The sequence below is a fragment of the Pundamilia nyererei genome, unplaced genomic scaffold (genome assembly GCF_000239375.1).
Source record: "Pundamilia nyererei isolate P.nyererei 1_Seehausen unplaced genomic scaffold, PunNye1.0 scaffold00051, whole genome shotgun sequence".
In the NCBI taxonomy this organism is placed as follows: Eukaryota; Metazoa; Chordata; class Actinopteri; order Cichliformes; family Cichlidae; genus Pundamilia; species Pundamilia nyererei.
The window spans coordinates 3,350,517-3,367,522 of record NW_005187452.1 but is presented as its reverse complement, the minus strand read 5'-3'; the positions used below and the strand labels follow the sequence as shown (position 1 = coordinate 3,367,522).

General features: G+C 39.7%; 1 protein-coding gene across 1 annotated transcript in view; it reads right to left on the bottom strand.

Moving 5' to 3' along the window:
* Positions 1-10,989: 10,989 nt before the first annotated feature.
* The window catches only part of sema4bb (sema domain, immunoglobulin domain (Ig), transmembrane domain (TM) and short cytoplasmic domain, (semaphorin) 4Bb), a 54,965-nt gene continuing 48,948 nt past the window's right edge, over positions 10,990-17,006 (bottom strand). The window contains exon 15 of the mRNA XM_005733388.1: positions 10,990-16,961. Within this exon, the coding sequence (XP_005733445.1) occupies positions 16,189-16,961 (773 nt within the window). The 3' untranslated portion in view covers positions 10,990-16,188. The remainder of the gene's footprint in view (positions 16,962-17,006) is intronic.

The window sequence follows — 17,006 nt, the reverse complement described above, 5'->3', positions numbered from 1 at the left end:
TTCACATGCCATGAACAAGAAAATGGTCTTTCATAGCTGCTTAAAGTTAATGAGAAATGACTGTTTTCCTTTTCTTCCTCCACTACTCATGCACTCTTTCTCCTCTGCCTCTCAGATTCTTTATATAGATTGTTAAAGTCTTGCTGGCTGGGCTCTCTGACCTGGTGTGTATTAGTCAAATTAGTTACACAATTAGGCAATAAAGACAGATGAGTTGTTGTGCGTGTCACTGTACAACATGTTTTGATTTTAGTAAATCAGAGTGTGCTTAGAGCTTTATAGGAGTAAAGTGATCTGTAAGCCACGTCTAATGTGACGAAAGCTATTTAGCTTATGACAGTGAGCATTTAGTTAAGAAGAGTTTGTGTTTTATCAGTTAGGGAAATAAATTATAGTAGTATATAATTTGTTTCCACCTTATATAAGATACATAACTTGACGTCAGGGAGAAGAGACTTTGTGCTCTGCTTGTATACAAAGTGTATACTTTGCTTGTACAAACAAAGTGTATCGCCAGACAGCGAAGCGCCGCAGTGGCATAGTTCCACCACTAGGTGGAAGCAAACTCCATTGTATTTTTGAAAACAATTATCCAGTAAAGGAAATCCAGACTCTTTTGGGATATATTTTATGTTGCGTTCTTATTGCTCGGTGCAGGGCCAACAATCAGTTAAAAAAAATTAAGATATTTTAATTGCTTTACTGAAACATCTGCCTCTCTTGAATGCAGATAACCCGCTGGAGCACTGCTGCTGTATACTGGCCAAATCTAAGCACCAGAAAGTCCATATTGCTGATATTTGATTGCATTCAGCTCTGCCTATTTATAGTCAATAATCGGTGTGCCTACTTACTGAAATCCACTGAGTTTCTCTCCTCGGTTCTCAGATTACAGGGTGTATAATTAAGTCACCACTTTAGCTTTTTTCCGTCTCCGAAAGCAGGAGAGCAGCTGAAGAGCTGAATACTGATGAGGAGCAAATGCTAAATCAGCAGGTTGCTTAAATTCAAGAGATTTCAAACCTTATCCGCTCTCATCCACGGCGCTCTGCTTACAACTCGAAACAGATCTCAGAAAAATTCAAGCATAAGGCCCAACAGACTGACTGTGGGTTCTGGCAGGTTTTCTTAAAACAGACCATGAGAGGAGCTCAGAAGTAGTGAGAGAAGCAGAATGCAAAGAGAAGCAGAAGTCAGCTCCTCTAATTAAATTCATCTCTTTAGGCTCTCTCTGCTGAATTTATTGAGATATGGAAGCTTTGGGGAAAATGCATTGTTGTTGCAGGGCTCTTGCTGATAGGAGGGTACTTTATTTATGCTATTTACAACATTAAACTGCTCAGTGTCAAAGCACAAAAATGGGGAAGATGTACTGCAGCTGCTTAGATTTACATATGTTAAATATGGGCTCAAATTATCCAAAGAAAAAACAAGTGTCGTTTCAACCAAATTTTAACTTTAATTATACATTTCACAATTTTAAAAATGACCCTCAGGTGCAGTGCAGGTGAAATTTAAAGAAAGAAAAGAAGCCCCAGATAAAAAAAATAAATGGTATATCAGAAATGGTCTGAAGCTGGTCACTGTGCAGAATGCTTGTGGTAACTTATTTAGCTGAATCCCATCTCTACAATGTGTTTAAATGATTCAACAATGTTAAATTGTTATGAAGATTCAATAAATGTACATCAACAGGTTAACATTCCCATTGAAACACAGAGCTTATATCTCAGAAGGGCAGGAAAACTGAGTTTAGACTTGGATGGACTTGGAGGATTTAAGATATCTCCCTTTCTTCAAGAACCATGTACAGCTCATAAGATCCAGTCCTGATATTTTTCACTCTCAGGAGTCAACAGTGTAAGGCTGTGGTTGTATGCAGGAGCTTAGCTGTGTGAATATTAGAGCACAAAGCTTTTTTTTTTATCACCTAGGCTGAAAAAATATTTTTTGGAAAGGAAAAAAGAAAATTCTACCAGTTTTGATCTCATTCCAGACTGCAAATGGACTCATTTTTAGAGAGCCTAATGGATACATTGGCAAAAGCAATATTGGTCACTTCAGAAAGTATTTGGAGCCTTTTACTTTTTGTACTACATTTAATTTAACATAACTAAAGCTATTTTCCCCCTATCGGTGTATATTCATGGATAATAGATAGTGACAAAGCAAAACAATGATTTCAAGTATATTAAAATTGTGCTCATTTAATACATCCATCCATACCCAGGCGGGGTACACCCTGGACAGGTCGCCAGTCTGTCGCAGGGCCAACACACAGGGACAGACAACCATTCACACTCACATTCATTCGCACATTCACACCTAGTGACAATTTGGATTATCCAATTAACCTACCCCCACAAGCTGCATGTCTTTGGACAGTGGGAGGAAGCCGGAGTACCCGGAGGGTATATTTAATACAGATAAAGAAAAATAAAATCAGCATCACTGCACTGTATTACCACAATGTCACACAACTGGTAGTTAAAACTGTTGCCTCACGACAAGGAGATCCTGGGTTTGAATCCACCTGCCAACTGGGGTCATCCTCCCGACGCCTGCTGGAATCCCTACACGTACTTCCTCCCATACTCCAAACACACCCATATTAGGTTAACCGATGCTTCTAAATTGGCTGTAGGTGTGAATGTGAACATGAACAGTCGTCTGGCTTTCTGTGTTGGCCCTCCAGCACACTGGCAACCTCCCCAGGGTATACCCTGCTTTTTGTCCTGTGACAGCTGGGACAGGCTACAACATATTTTTTGTCTGTGTACAAAATTCTGTTGGGTGTAATTGTGGGCTTTGGCCCACTGACACACTCTTGGACACTCAGTCCTGAAGTACATGCAGGGCTGTTTTGGTTGCTTCGTGTCACTGAAAGAAATGAAAGGTGGATGCCCGATGTTTCCCCAGCTCACTGCACTCACATTTTCCTGTGTTTCACCTCATTCACTGTGAAGCTCTTTCATTGCATGATTCTCCCACCATACATGCGTCGCTGCATTAGTCAGGTGGGGAGGAATAATGGCCATTAATAGTGCTTTAAGATTTGCCCAAAATATTTATTTTTCTCTTCTGATAAAAATCTAAAATAAAACAGTTTTTGCTTATTCATACAGAGTCTTTTAAAATCAAGTTGACTGTCATATCTTTTGATTTACATCAAGCTCCTGATTAATGAAGAAGACCCTTTTTCTCAGTTACTCATCTTGGGTGAATGCTGAGCTCTCTTCCAGCTCAAACTGGAGGCCTCTGTGCTTCCAGGGACACCCAGAAACCGTTTTATACCTTTGCCCTGATCCAAGTCTTGATTACAGAGAATTTCTGGGACTTCATAACTTGATGTTTTTTCTTTGTCCTTCAGCAGGACGGAGGTGAAATGTCTTCAAGCAACTTAAAGAAGTCCAAGCGCTTTTCTTTCCAAGCTCTTTAAACTACCATGACCTGGATAACTGAGAACCTTCACAGACCCCAAGGTTTTTAATCATTGTGTCAGTTTAAGTTTTATGATTTGTAATTTAGAAAAAAAAAATGCGACATGTTTTTGGGGCGATCGTGGCTCAAGAGTTAGGAGTTCACCTTGTAATCGGAAGGTTGCCGGTTCGAGCCCCGGCTTGGACAGTCTCGGTCGTTGTGTCCTTGGGCAAGACACTTCACCCGTTGCCTACTGGTGGTGGTCAGAGGGCCCGGTGGCGCCAGTGTCCGGCAGCTTCGCCTCTGTCAGTGTGCCCCAGGGTGGCTGTGGTTACAATGTAGCTTGCCATCACCAGTGTGTGAATGGGTGGATGACTGGATATGTAAAGCGCTTTGGGGTCCTTAGGGACTAGTAAAGCGCTATATAAATACAGGCCATTTACCATTTTTAGTTCATTGTTGTGGATAATTACATACAGATTAATGGGAGGGAAATGCCACTTTTATCAGTCGACCAATAGATAGTGGGGCGTCTTCTAATTGTATTTATTTTATCAATTGAAATCGAAATCCACAGCAATATAAAGTAAACACTGGTGCACTCTTCCTGAAGTGACTATACGAGCAATGTCACGCTTGTCTGCTTACAGCAGTTCCACACAACCTTATGTTACTCTGACAACATGTGTATACAAAGTTCTCCATTAAGAAGAAATGTGATCATCACATCATCATCATCATCATCATATAGCTGATAAATGTAGCCACAGGCAGGTACTCCTCCTGCTTCATTTTTTCAAGGGTGAAAGCAGCACCATGTTTCAACAGCCCTTTAAACAAGATACTGGTGTGTCCATTTATTTGGATCATGGCTGCACGAGGAATGATGGATGTTATAAATTATGTATCTAGTTGATAGCAACAACGTGTACACAGCGCCTTATGTTATCACAGAAGCTGTCTCTTCAGAGTTATAATACTACAAATAATGACAGGGCAGGAGGAATATGTTATCTGTAAGCTCTCAGGCGCACCTCATCCTCCTACATTGTTAAGCTGCTGCTTCAGCTAGAGTAAATGAAATCAGACATGTCTGTAAATATTTAATCATTTTATATCGATCCAAAGACATGTCAATGCATAACACTGCACTGATATATTGTAGAGAGAAACTTTTCCAACGATGCTTCGTTCTTTTAACAGTTTTCTTGATGCGTAGCTTAACTTTTACACACGACTGCGTCTCATGATAGAGAATTGAAACCTGAGGCTAAAAGAGTATCTCTGAATTATAAAGTTTGCCAAGAAGCTGAAAAGTAAGCACAGAAATGTCTGCAGGTTGGCAATAAGGACTTTGTATCTGCATGAGGGGAAATCTGTGGCCTCTTAAGATCCACCAGATCATTAGTGACCCATCTATTCTTATGCTTGAATAACGTCCACTCTTTGTATTGTAACTATTTTTCCTGTTTTGACAATCCATGTGAAAATTCTTTTAAGAGAATAACTTTAAGATCAGAGTCAGTGTATTAGACTTCCTTTCAAATCGAACATCTCCTACCGTCTGAAACAAAAACGCAATCCTAGCCTCAAATGGGTCACTGGTCATTTGGTGAATGCTAAGAAGGTAAACGTAGTGTCGACATTAAAAACATCATAATTCATATCTGAAAACAACATAATATCTGATGGATCCCAAACCTTTTTCATACAAATCTATTATGTGTAGTTAGAGATAGGTTCATAGTTTTTTGCACAAGAGTATTTGTGTAATTTTGCCTCTGTGTCCCATGTAAAGACCTCTGTACTGTTGCCTTTGCAGTATACGTTGGGTGTTTATCCATTTGCACAGTGAAGCACTGTCCAGTTGGTTTTCAGTATTTGGCTGAATCTGAGCAGAGAGTATAGACCTGGACACAGAATCCATCCTCAGCAGTCACACACTCAATAAACGTCAGTGGCCCGGTGCTGGTGCTGAGCTGGTGAGGGCATTCTTTCTTTGTAAGAATGCCGCCTGATGGGTTTGTGTTTTTCAGTTTATTTTAACTGACATGTCTTTGGTGTACAAAGGCAACATTTAAAAAAAAACCCCAAAAACCAAAAACAACTTCTGGACCTAACTGTGACTTCATAAATCGACTAACAAACTGTTAATATGAACCTGTGGTTATCATTAAATCAGACAGTATTGAAAATGAAAAAGTATTAGCATGAAAGGTATGAATATTAATGGTTCAACATTATGTTAAATCCCAGTGCATGGAGACTCAAGAGAATGACTGCTCTTAGTTTATTATCTAACCAACAAATAAAACTGCAAATTCATGTTTTTATCCTTTTCGTTTGAAGCACATTCATAATCTGGACATATTGCGTTAAGTTTCAAGTTCCAGTTTTCATGTCAGCTACACTAACTTTGTACAAGGTGGGTTAAAAGTCAACAATATTAATATTATAATGTGTTTTTTGAAGAGAGTTGAGTTGATGTATGACCTGGAAAGTTGGGTCAGGATTGATTTAAAAGATTTTCCAGTTTCCTTCATGGACTGTGAAAAGTAAATCTGCTTTTCAATTTCACTATCAGCGAAGCGTTGCCATGAAATGTGCAACGCAATCGCAGCTGAAATGCACGCTGACTGTAATTGTTTTCAAGGCTGCTGCAAACAAAAGGCACTTTTCACAGTGCGGTGATTTGCTAATAATGAATAGCAAATTACCATCTTTGCTCTTCATCAAATGCTTGGTGACAACAGATGAAGTGCTGGTGTTGAAAGTAAATGGGATCTGTCACAGGGCATCAAAAGAGAGACAACATGCAGAGAAGCAGTGTGAGAAACTGAAAAGAAAGGCTGACACAGGCGTGGGGAACAACAGCGAGAAAGAAAATGCCAGGACAGCGCAAAAAGCTTTTTATTTAATTATCTGTGAGTCATTCTAGGGATGGATTTGAGATGAGAGTCCTCTGCCCAGTCACAGTCAGATCTTTAGCAATGTGACCATCAGAGCTTTTGCACACGTGAAGTCTGTGAAGGGAAGAGGCCTATTATTCCCGCTAGCAGCTGATCTCTATCACAGCAGGGGTGTTGAGCTATCAGCAAGGTGAGATTTACTCACAGTGCACCACCGTGTCTGAGACTTTCCTGCAGACGATTTTGTGCTCAATAATGCTGGTTTTGTCCTAACAGATTACCTACACTGGGATGACCATAAGCATCCACTTTCACATTAGTGTAGTTACTTACTGGGTGACTTGAGTTGCTTTCTTTCCTTTTTAGAGCCCATCTAGTGCAAACAACACATTTATTTATTTGTTGAGAGATTAATTTGAAATTGCTATAAAAACAAATGTCAAAGTTGTATATACAGCATCTGATGGAAAGCAGGAATAGTTCAGCTCTGGTTTTCTTTGGTACACAACTTAGAGAAGAAATATTTGTTAATGATAAAACATTTGCTTAGTTAAACACACAGACTTTCTGCACAGCTCTTTGCTCCATGCAAATTTACCCAGTTAACTGTAAATGTGAGTTGGAAACAAGGCTTCTCCTATTAAGGTAACAGCAGATTGTTCCAGTCACATTTGAAGAAAATCAGAAAATAACAGCCCTCGCCAACACTTATTCTTACAACAAAACAGTGAATTATCAAGGTAAATAAATTAAGAGATATGCAGAGCAAAGCCCTTATCTGCCTTGGTTTGATGGAAGGTTTGTCACAGAGAAATGCACAATATCAAAACTGCAGAGGCTGTGCACTCTGCACAGCACAGCAGCACAACAGAGGAGCCACATTTACTCCCAGTTCATTTTCTGGACTCCTCTTTCTTTGCTTTTCAGTTGGCACCTCATGCAATGCAACACTGAAATTTAGTCATTCCTCATTAACATTATAGAAATCTGCACATTGTATTAGTTTCAAATGAATAAAATCACCAGATCACTTCACAGACAACTTTATCACTGAGTGGAGTGTAGAGGACTCAAATGCAGTTATTACATTTAGAGGACTGCATTTGAGACATAGCCTGTCTTCCTTGTTTTACAGGAAGACAGGCTATGTAAAACAAAACTAAGCAGTTTAAAGAAAAAAAATCTAAAACGCAAAACAGGAATCCAGACCAGAAACCTATTACAAGCAAACAGACAGTACAGTGGAGCCCAGAGACAAGGACAACTGGGGAGACAGGACTATTTATACAGACTGGGCTGATTAGGGAATGAGAAACAGAAGGAGAACAAAACACAGGTGAGGGTCAAGACAACCATGACAATTACAAAGGAGGAACCAAAGCTGACATAATGTGTGAATACCTGAATACCTTCAAAGTAAAACAGGAAACAAGTAAAAGACAACAAGAAAAATAAGAGTGGATATGTCAGAGGGAGAAACAGACCGCCAACTAATTACAGTAAAGCTCAAAACCCTGGATTACAAAACTGAAAATCCTGAATAAAGCGACCATAAGGTAACTTCAGGAATTACAATACACCAGAATCATAGAAGACTCAAAACAGGGATCCGAAGACGCCACAAACAAGCAAGCAAATATTAAAACATCAAACAGTAAAAAAACAGCAAAATAGAAACCCAAATTTAAACATTAATAAATAATATACACCAAAACCCCAAAATACCACAAAACAAAGAGAAATTCTTCTTTGTAGTTTTAAGAAAATAAAACTACTTTTTTATAAAAATGTTAAAATTAGAAATTAATTAATATCTGATTTGGGAGATAAAGAACCCGCTAAAGTTTATTACTGGAATATGCACTAATGGGGTTAAATATAGACAAAACAAAACAACTTCCACCCTGAAACTTTGGAAAAATGTGATTAACATTATCATGTAAGGAAAAGAAAGAGAAAGAATATAAGCTGAGAAATAATTTGTGTGTTGAAGATAATTTATCTAAAGTTCAGAAGCAGGACTGTACTATTTACCCTGTTGCCAGTGGGACATACAGCTGCATGTTTTTTCCACTTAATGCAGTCTTGGCTTTAAGCACTCTGCCTTCACTATACTCTTCCAGGGGGTCTCAGGCCTGCCCCCTTTCATTTTCCAACAGGGGTCCATTTCAAGGCAGATTTATCTCACTGATAATTTAAGCTTTGATGTTTCAAACATGGTTCACACATTTCATGGCACTGGCCGGATAGTGGTTATGGGTCCTGGATGAGCTTTCATCTGAAGCTGTCATAGTGCCAATAATCTGGTTGGAGTCCTCTGCTGGTACACTGGCTGTTGATGGTGTCCTTATTGCAGTCTCTACAGATGATGGACATGTAAGCATGTCAGGAGAGGGACCACATCCCCAAGTACCCCCCTATGAGTGTAGGAGCAACCACCAATCCTCATGAAGACCTTCCACAGAATGTAGCTTTCAGTCAATCTCATTGCTTTGTTATTGATAAAGGTTGAAATTTCCATTTAATTTTTGCCAGTGAAATTAAGATGAACTGGTTCAGGGGTGAATCTTGTCATATGATCTATAGGTACCATTGTCTTGATAAAGTTTTCAGTAATGTTGGTACCACATATCATATTACCCCTGCCAAATCAGAACCCTAAGCATTTTCTATTGCAGTTGTTCTCAATCTCTATGTTGCTGTAAAATCTTAAAAGTGGCATTAATACAGCTCTAGAAGTGCTCACAAGTTGTCATAGGAAGAGAATACAAGCCCAGTGTGCTGTGTTTCAGTGCATTTGTAAACATGAGCGATGAGTAATAAACCTGGTTTTGATATTCTCTGAATAAAATATGCTTCAGTGAGAATCTGGTATTTGAGGCCAGATGGCCAAAATTTACATTCAAAAACTGCACTCAGTCACTAATTTTAAGCACTTAACCACCGCCTGGAGACCAGCGGCGGGTCAGATAAAAGCTGTCATTACACAACAATGACAGATGATACATTTTTTCCTTTCTCTGAAGAGACATCTGCAATCTGGCCCTTTTATAAAGCAGTAAATTGTGAATCATCCAAACAGCCTGGATGTTTGCAGATGTTTTGTGAAAATGATGGTCGGCGATACAGAGCACACGTCGCAGGATCTGAATACTTTAGGCTTCTCATATTTCTCTAATTTCTGCCTTCTCTGTCCACCGTCTTCCTGTCTGTGACCTGAAAATCAGCCTCGGTACACTACGCTAAAGGATGCCTGAGTTTCTAAAGGCATTTGGAGGATAGAGGAGACAGCAGGAAGACCTATAATTGAGGGTTCACAGGGGTATCTTTGAGGAACTGTATAGCATAGCATATTTAATAGCGTGACACATTACACCTTGTTATGTATTCATTAAAAGTGGCCCTTAATATGAAAAGTGTCCCAAAATGGTTACAGCTGACATCATTTACATGCAACTCTAGCTTGGTCATGATTAAAAAATGCATCATACTGTTGTGTCAAACACCATATTTAACTGACATCACTTTAAAGTAAGGCTCAGAGGTTGGGATCTCTCATTTTGTTAAACTGGTGCTGCTTGATTCTCTTCTTCACCTCTCCTCTTCCTTTCTCTCTTTCAGACCAGTCTCTGTAAATCCTTGAGATGATTTTGTGGGAAAAGTTTGAGTAGATGAGCAGCTTTAAAAATACACAGCCAGCCCCGCTGATATCAAAAACCATACCATGTTCAAAGTCACTTAAATCACTCTTCTTCCCCATTCTTTGTTGCTCATCTTAACCACCTTGATGTGTCTAAATGCACTGACTTGCTGCCACACTCGCTTATCTGCACATTCTCATACACACGCACACCTTCATACATCAAGTTACTTTTTGCACAACCAGCTGTCTTTGTTGTACTTTTCTATTGCACTGTTGTGTCTGCATCGTTTTGTTCTGTCTGGTGTTGCAGTGTTTTTGTTTTGATTTGGGGTTTTTTTTTGTGCAATTTTTGCACACTTGGATTTTATGTAGTCCTGCGTTGATTGGCTGTTATAGGTTACATGTTGCGCCATGATCTTGGAGGAACAGTCTCACTTCACTGTGTACTCTAAATGAAATGAAATGACAATAAAGCCACTTGACTTGGAAAAAAAAAGTGTGATTGGCTAACTAGATATTTGTGTTACCAAGCAGTTGAACAAGTGCAACAAGTGGTTTGACAAGTAGCACTAACATGTAGACTTTAAACAAAGATGGGCACCTGCTCGTCGTCCTGCCGATGAAAACATCTGATTCCAACATCATCTTGAAATTTAATGCCAGTCCTCAAGGTTCACATTATTTTGCCTCTCACAGACATAAATCTGGATTAGTTCTCTAGTTTTAGGATTTGTGTAAACATCTTATGTGTTGCATTTATATAGAAAATGTGCAACCCTGAGCATATTTAAAGTATAAGGTTATGAGTCACTGCTTTGTTTCCACATCTAAAATGACACAAGAGCCACAAACTAAACCGTAATCTGTAGCGCAAAAATGGACTTCCACATGCATGTGTCAAAACATGTATTTATTCATTTATTTAAAAAAAATTAAAATAAAGTGCCTTTTATGTACAATATAATAAAAACAACAGTCACAATCTCAATGATACAAAAAAATACAGTTCACAATGTTATTTGTACACAACAAATAATAATAATAATAACAAAAGAAGAAGAAATCATGCAGGCAAGACCACATTTGTCTAATCGTTATTCAGTCAACTAAGCTTATGATGTTCGATACGCTGAGGCGAGGCTGTCGCCGTCTCATGGCTGAGCTGATATGGAGGATCTGGAGCTGTGCTTGCATCTTGTTCACGTACTATACCATGCAGCACAAATGGTTTATTAATTGTATGATGTCGTTTCTTTGCATTTATGACTGAAGAAATAAAATCCTAAAAAAGATGTTGCAATGGATTGCCTACTTAAGCCATTTTAGGAAAATATACTGCAGTAGGTGTTCTACAAATATATAGTTGGCTACATTCATATCCAGTACAGTATGTTGCATTAATAAGGAGCTACTCAAAACTGTTGTACTACTGTTTGCCTTTTATGGAAAAGGCCCATCATTGATAAATATGCAAAGTTATCACACAGTATATATTTCATCTAAGCTTATTAATTGGCAAGGTCCAACTGCATTTTAACTTCAGCATTTCTAAACGAGATCAGGTGGTGTATTGTTAAATAGGTGACCTCACCAGAGGAAGTGATGCTTCCAGTGTGTACAGCACCATTTTTTTTTTCTTAGATGAGCAAAGGCTGCAGAATGGTACAAGATTTTGAGCAGCTCCCAGTCTAGTTAGCAGGTTAAGTTAATGGTGGCTTAGGTGAATTTGTAAATCTACTGTTGACCCGTGTTGCGTTGTGGAGTTAAACATGCCCACTGAGGGCTACAATCACGCCATTCACCATGTTTGTGTTGGTGAGGTCACTGCTGGGTAGTGTACAATGTGGCACGTGGCTAAAGGCAGAGCAATGTGATATCCAAAGGCATTTTATGCTGTGAAGTTATCCACCAAACAAATCAAAGCAGGCTACCAAGATATCATATAGTTTAGAAAAATCTGTGTTAGCAGAAATGGAAAAACACAAGCCTTCTGGAATCAGTTTCATTCTGGTTATCCATCTGTTGGCAAATGCAATACTCTGGTTTGTTTGCTTGGTCTCAGCTTGCAATAGTTTTGGAAAAGAATATTTGTTTTCTTGCTGAGAGTTAGATAAGATTGATATCGCGCTCGTATTTATGCACTACAGCTAGAAGCCTGATACCCCAGCTTAGCACAAAGTCTGAAAAAAAGGAGGAACCAGCTTGTCTGCTCATACCAGCATATGCAAAGCCAACGGCAGAAAAGACTGCATCTGCTTTTGATAAATAGTCTAAAGCCAAAGTGTTAAAAATTGATACTTTAGGGAACTTTTTAGGCGGACACCTAAAGAACAATTTGTCTAATGGCTACTTGAGGCTGGACCCAAAGATAAGTTGATCCCCATGTCAAAACTCCCAACTTCAAGGCAGAAATAATCATGTTCACAGCCTGGTACAGAAATGACTTCAGTAATTTTCCTTTTTAAATTCCATTAAAATGATATTTATGAAAGTGGCAGCTTGAATGACAGATCAATGCTGACACGGGCGCTTGTAGCTGCTAGCTGTATGCTCGTTGCTCAAATGAGGGGTGTGCTATGAAGGTTATAGTTTCACAGCCATTTTAAGCAAAAAAAAAAAAAAAAAAAATCAGTTTTCAGAATCATAAAGGAGGCTCTCCTTTCACCTGGCTAGATCACTGTGGTAACTTCAGGTGAAAATAGAACCCTAACCTTAATTATACGTTTAAAGTTTCAAGGTAAAATTGTTATTTCATTTATGACATGCTTCAATGTCTGATCTAGATTTTCTGTTGGGAGTCATGCTTTATATAAACAACCTGCTCAATCATTGTAAGTCATTCTTAAACTATCAAGTTTCAGAGTTTGAATGTGCAGCTGTCATATGAGAAATAAACAGCAGCACTGAAACTGCAATAAAAAAAAAATACAAGTTGAGTTTATTCATTTTGCCACTTGGTACCCTTGTGATGATCATGAATTCACAAGATTAACAACTTTTGGATTATTACTGTCATTTTCTTCGCAGCTCTGGTTTAGCAATTTACTGTCATTTTTTAAAATAATAATCTTTAGAGATGTGCCCACTCCTCTCATAATGTGACTGGAGTAGATGTGACTCAGTTGATCCGTTTTGAGTGGAAGAAAAGTCAAATGACACGTGAAAAGCTCCTTTTTGCATGAGCAGAACCTGAAGCAGAGAGCTCGCGGTAACACTGAAAGTTGATAACCATCATTGTGATACTCGTCACCTCTGACGCAGGTTTTAGGTTTTGTGAAGCCCACTAATGCAAAGACTGGCTACGCTGAAGTTGTTTCATAGTTCACAGCCGTGGACCTTTTAATTATGTCTGTGGTGCAATTTGAAGGTTTTAAATGCACCAATAAGACAAAAATTATAAAATGTTAAAATCAAGGCTTCAGAAGAGGGCTTTAAAACCAACGGGTAGACTTGGTCCATCTTTTTTTATTATATACGTTTCATAATGGCAGACTAAGATTACCTTTGGACAAAGACAGAGTTTCTCCCTTTTAATGCTAAGCTAAAGTAACTAACTGGAAGCTGTGGCATCACATTAACTACAGGAAAAAAAAAAAAGATGTTGATCTCTTCATCAAACTTTCATCAGTAGCATGAAAAACCCCCATCTCTGTCCTGCTTTGATGTGCTTGAGTGAAAACTAGTCCAGATGCTAAACTAACAGCGTGGTCAAATGTTTTCTAAATTAGGCAGTAAAGCACTATTAAAGAAGAAGAAAAATAAAATAAAATTTAAAAAATAAAAAAAATCACCAGTGTTCACTCTCTAGTTTCACGACTATCTCTACAACACATCTTGCACAAGGTCCCTTAAAAACACACAATATTAAGCACAGGTACTGTATATACACACACAACAAAAACCTAAGAAACAAAGGAAACACTGACCACTGTTGCGCAGTATGCTGTGCAGTTACTTTGTCAACTTGTAGCAGTTACATAACATTTCATCTGCTCAGTGTTTGAAAAAGCAAAGTTTTGATCCTGCATGACACTGGAATATATATTGTAGGCTTACATAATCAATACAGTGACCTGGTGTTGTAGTCTAAGACATGTGGTGCCATGTTGTCCTTACGGCTGTGTAAATGTTTCTCATTCAGATTTACACAACATGATCGGAGTTCTGCATCTTTGGAAAATTCTGCTCGTTAAGTCTCAAAAGTCTAAGCAATGTGGGTGCGAGAGTGTTTGCGATGGCTGCACTGGTCCCTGTAATAACTGATTACTAAAAATTTTCCTTAGCAGCCATACCGTCCACCTCAGTAGTTGCATTTCTTGGAACAAGCTCTGATTTTAGTGAAATGTGCAAACCTGTAAGTATTCAACACCCTGATTACTTGTGCTTTCACATTTATGTCACCTCGACTTCTGACTGAGTGTGGCGAGTCTGGGACCTGTAACCTGGTGGGGGCGGGGTCAAACTGAGCTAATACAAAAGGTCTGTGTATCTATGCCATGATATCATACAGCTGTAGTCTGGACAAGAGAACTCGCGACATTTCCTTTCCCCTACAGCAGCATTAGTTATTACTTATTCTGTAAGTTTTACATTTCGAGTGGCTTGATTAGCACTTAAAGTAGACAAGCTGAGCTCAACCGTCTCAGATGTGTCTCGGTGAGATGGCAGAAGGAAAACTGGAATATTTTCACACCTGACAACCACATGGCACGTAATCGCCATGTAAAACATTTGGCCCCGGTTCAAAATTTACAACAATTATTTTGCCCAACGCAGTCCGTAAAGTCTGCTATGAGCTAACAGTCTTAGAAATCCCCAACCTTGCACTTTACATTTATTTATTTATTATTAGTGCCACAATACTTTTAGGGAAACCCATTCCCTGGGTCCGTCATCATGTGCTCTTTGACAGTGATCAATGCTAACACAAAGCATGAGATGGGCATGTGAGAATGGCACTATTGCATTTAGATAAGACAAGTTATTTTTGTTTAGCTTTTTTTGGCACAGTGCACAACGATGATTTTGGTGCTGCCCCAAATATGGTGGAGGTGAAGCTGTCCCCATTTCTTTTTGTTCCTTTGCCTCTCTGCACTTGGAATTTCAGTTCCATTAAAACAAAACAAACAAATACGCACACGCACATAAAAAAAAGGGGGCAGCTGTTTTTAAGTCCATTTAGAAACCCATCATGGAATCTGCAGGTCAACACTCAAGAGCAGGGCTGACTCAGATGAGCGAAAATGCAACCGTCTCTCTAAATCATCTGTGGTGCAGTTTTGTTTGAGTGAAACAGACTTTCTCTCGACGACAACATACATTCAGGAGGTAAACGTCAGCATATAGGCGTAGCGTCATATATAATTACACATATTCTATCATCTTAACGTTGCAGTCCTTTTTCATTGAGACAGTGGTGTGGCGTATTCTCCTCCTCCGCTTCAGCTTTCATCTTATTTATCCTCATACAGTCATGACGTTTATTCAGCGAATGGGGACAAATGTGTTTATGACTTGTGTCCATAATCCGTGGATCTTAATGAATATGCATTTCATGTACTATAATACTTCTAAACCTGAACTCTTGGTCACCATGTAGCTGTAGCTTGGCTCTAGTGTGCATAATAACAGACGTGTGGCTGCCACACTCTGCAGAGAATGTGCAAGATTACTCAAACAGGGCTGGGTAAAATATAAATATTTTTAAATTCGCTGTCTGTGGTTGTAATAGTATATGATGTATATCTAGACTAGACAACTTTTTATTGTTGCATACCTAAAAAGACAGTGTGATAAACATTGGAACTAAAAGGTCTTCTGTTTATCTTTTTATTTTATTGTTTTTTTATCCCCCATATTGCCCAGCCTTATGCTCACCCACATATGGTGTTAGTGGCCATGAGAATGACTCCAAGAAAGAAAAAAGTAATGTGTGAGAATTATTCTTAGCAGCTGCCATGGTTCCTGATCCTGGCTCAAACTGGAGTATTGTGCTGCTTCATTTTTTTCTGCCTTACACAGCAAACCGGACCGACCTCTGGCTTCGGAGTGGAAATGACTAAACAAAATGACCTCCACACTGATCACAGAACTAAGATGACAAAAATAAAAGATGTGCTGTGATATAGGAGGATGTCTGGGTCTCCTCTCCTTTGCTCGGTGGCCTGTATCCCTCGTGAAGATACAGGGTGTCGTCGCTTAATGAATGCTGTGCTCTCAGACGATGGAGTCTTTGATCTCAGAGCCTAACCTCACTCTGGGCCGAGGGCAGGTTGGGGAGTATTCCACGTGGCTCTCTTTCAGGTTAAGCGGCCGCCTGTCGGAGGCCTCGGAGAAGCTCTTGCTGTTATCTGGCGAGGACTCGTGTGTCGGCGTGCTGCAGATGTAGTTGTCGTTTAACGTCTGGTAGCCCTTGTGATCTGAAGTAGAAACGGGGATTGTGTTACCGTTAAGCGGTAAACTCTCTGTGGGCTTTCCAACTATCCGTGGCTTCTTCTGCTGCATGTTAGGGCACTCGCCCTGCTTCAGCATGGACTTCATGTGGTCACGGTTCCTGTAGATGACGAACAAGGAGAACACCACGAGGGAGAAGGCCAACAGAGCGCACACCACAATCAGCTCGTTCCAGTACGTCTTCGTATGGACCTGCTCAGAGCGAGACTCGCCAGGCAGGATGATGGTCTCCTCGCGCGTGATGTGAGGCGTGCGGGAGTGACCAATCAGAGTGGTACTCTCCTGGCGTGGTTCTGCCCTCACACAGTAGTTGGCCAACAGCTGGTGGAAGCCCTCCTCTTCTGACCAGCACTGATAGGTCTCAATCCTTTCAGACTGAGCCACAACTACCAGGTTTCCCTCGGGGGTAGCATAGAGGAACTGGCTGGCGCTATCACTGTAACGCCACCTCCTCTGTGCCAGGTTGGACCGCAGCTTACATGGCAGGACTCTAAATGTGTTGGCTGGGATGGTAATGAGCTGACAAGGGGAGCCACCTACAAACAAAAATAAAAGGAATGTTGTTTCAAAACACTGAAACA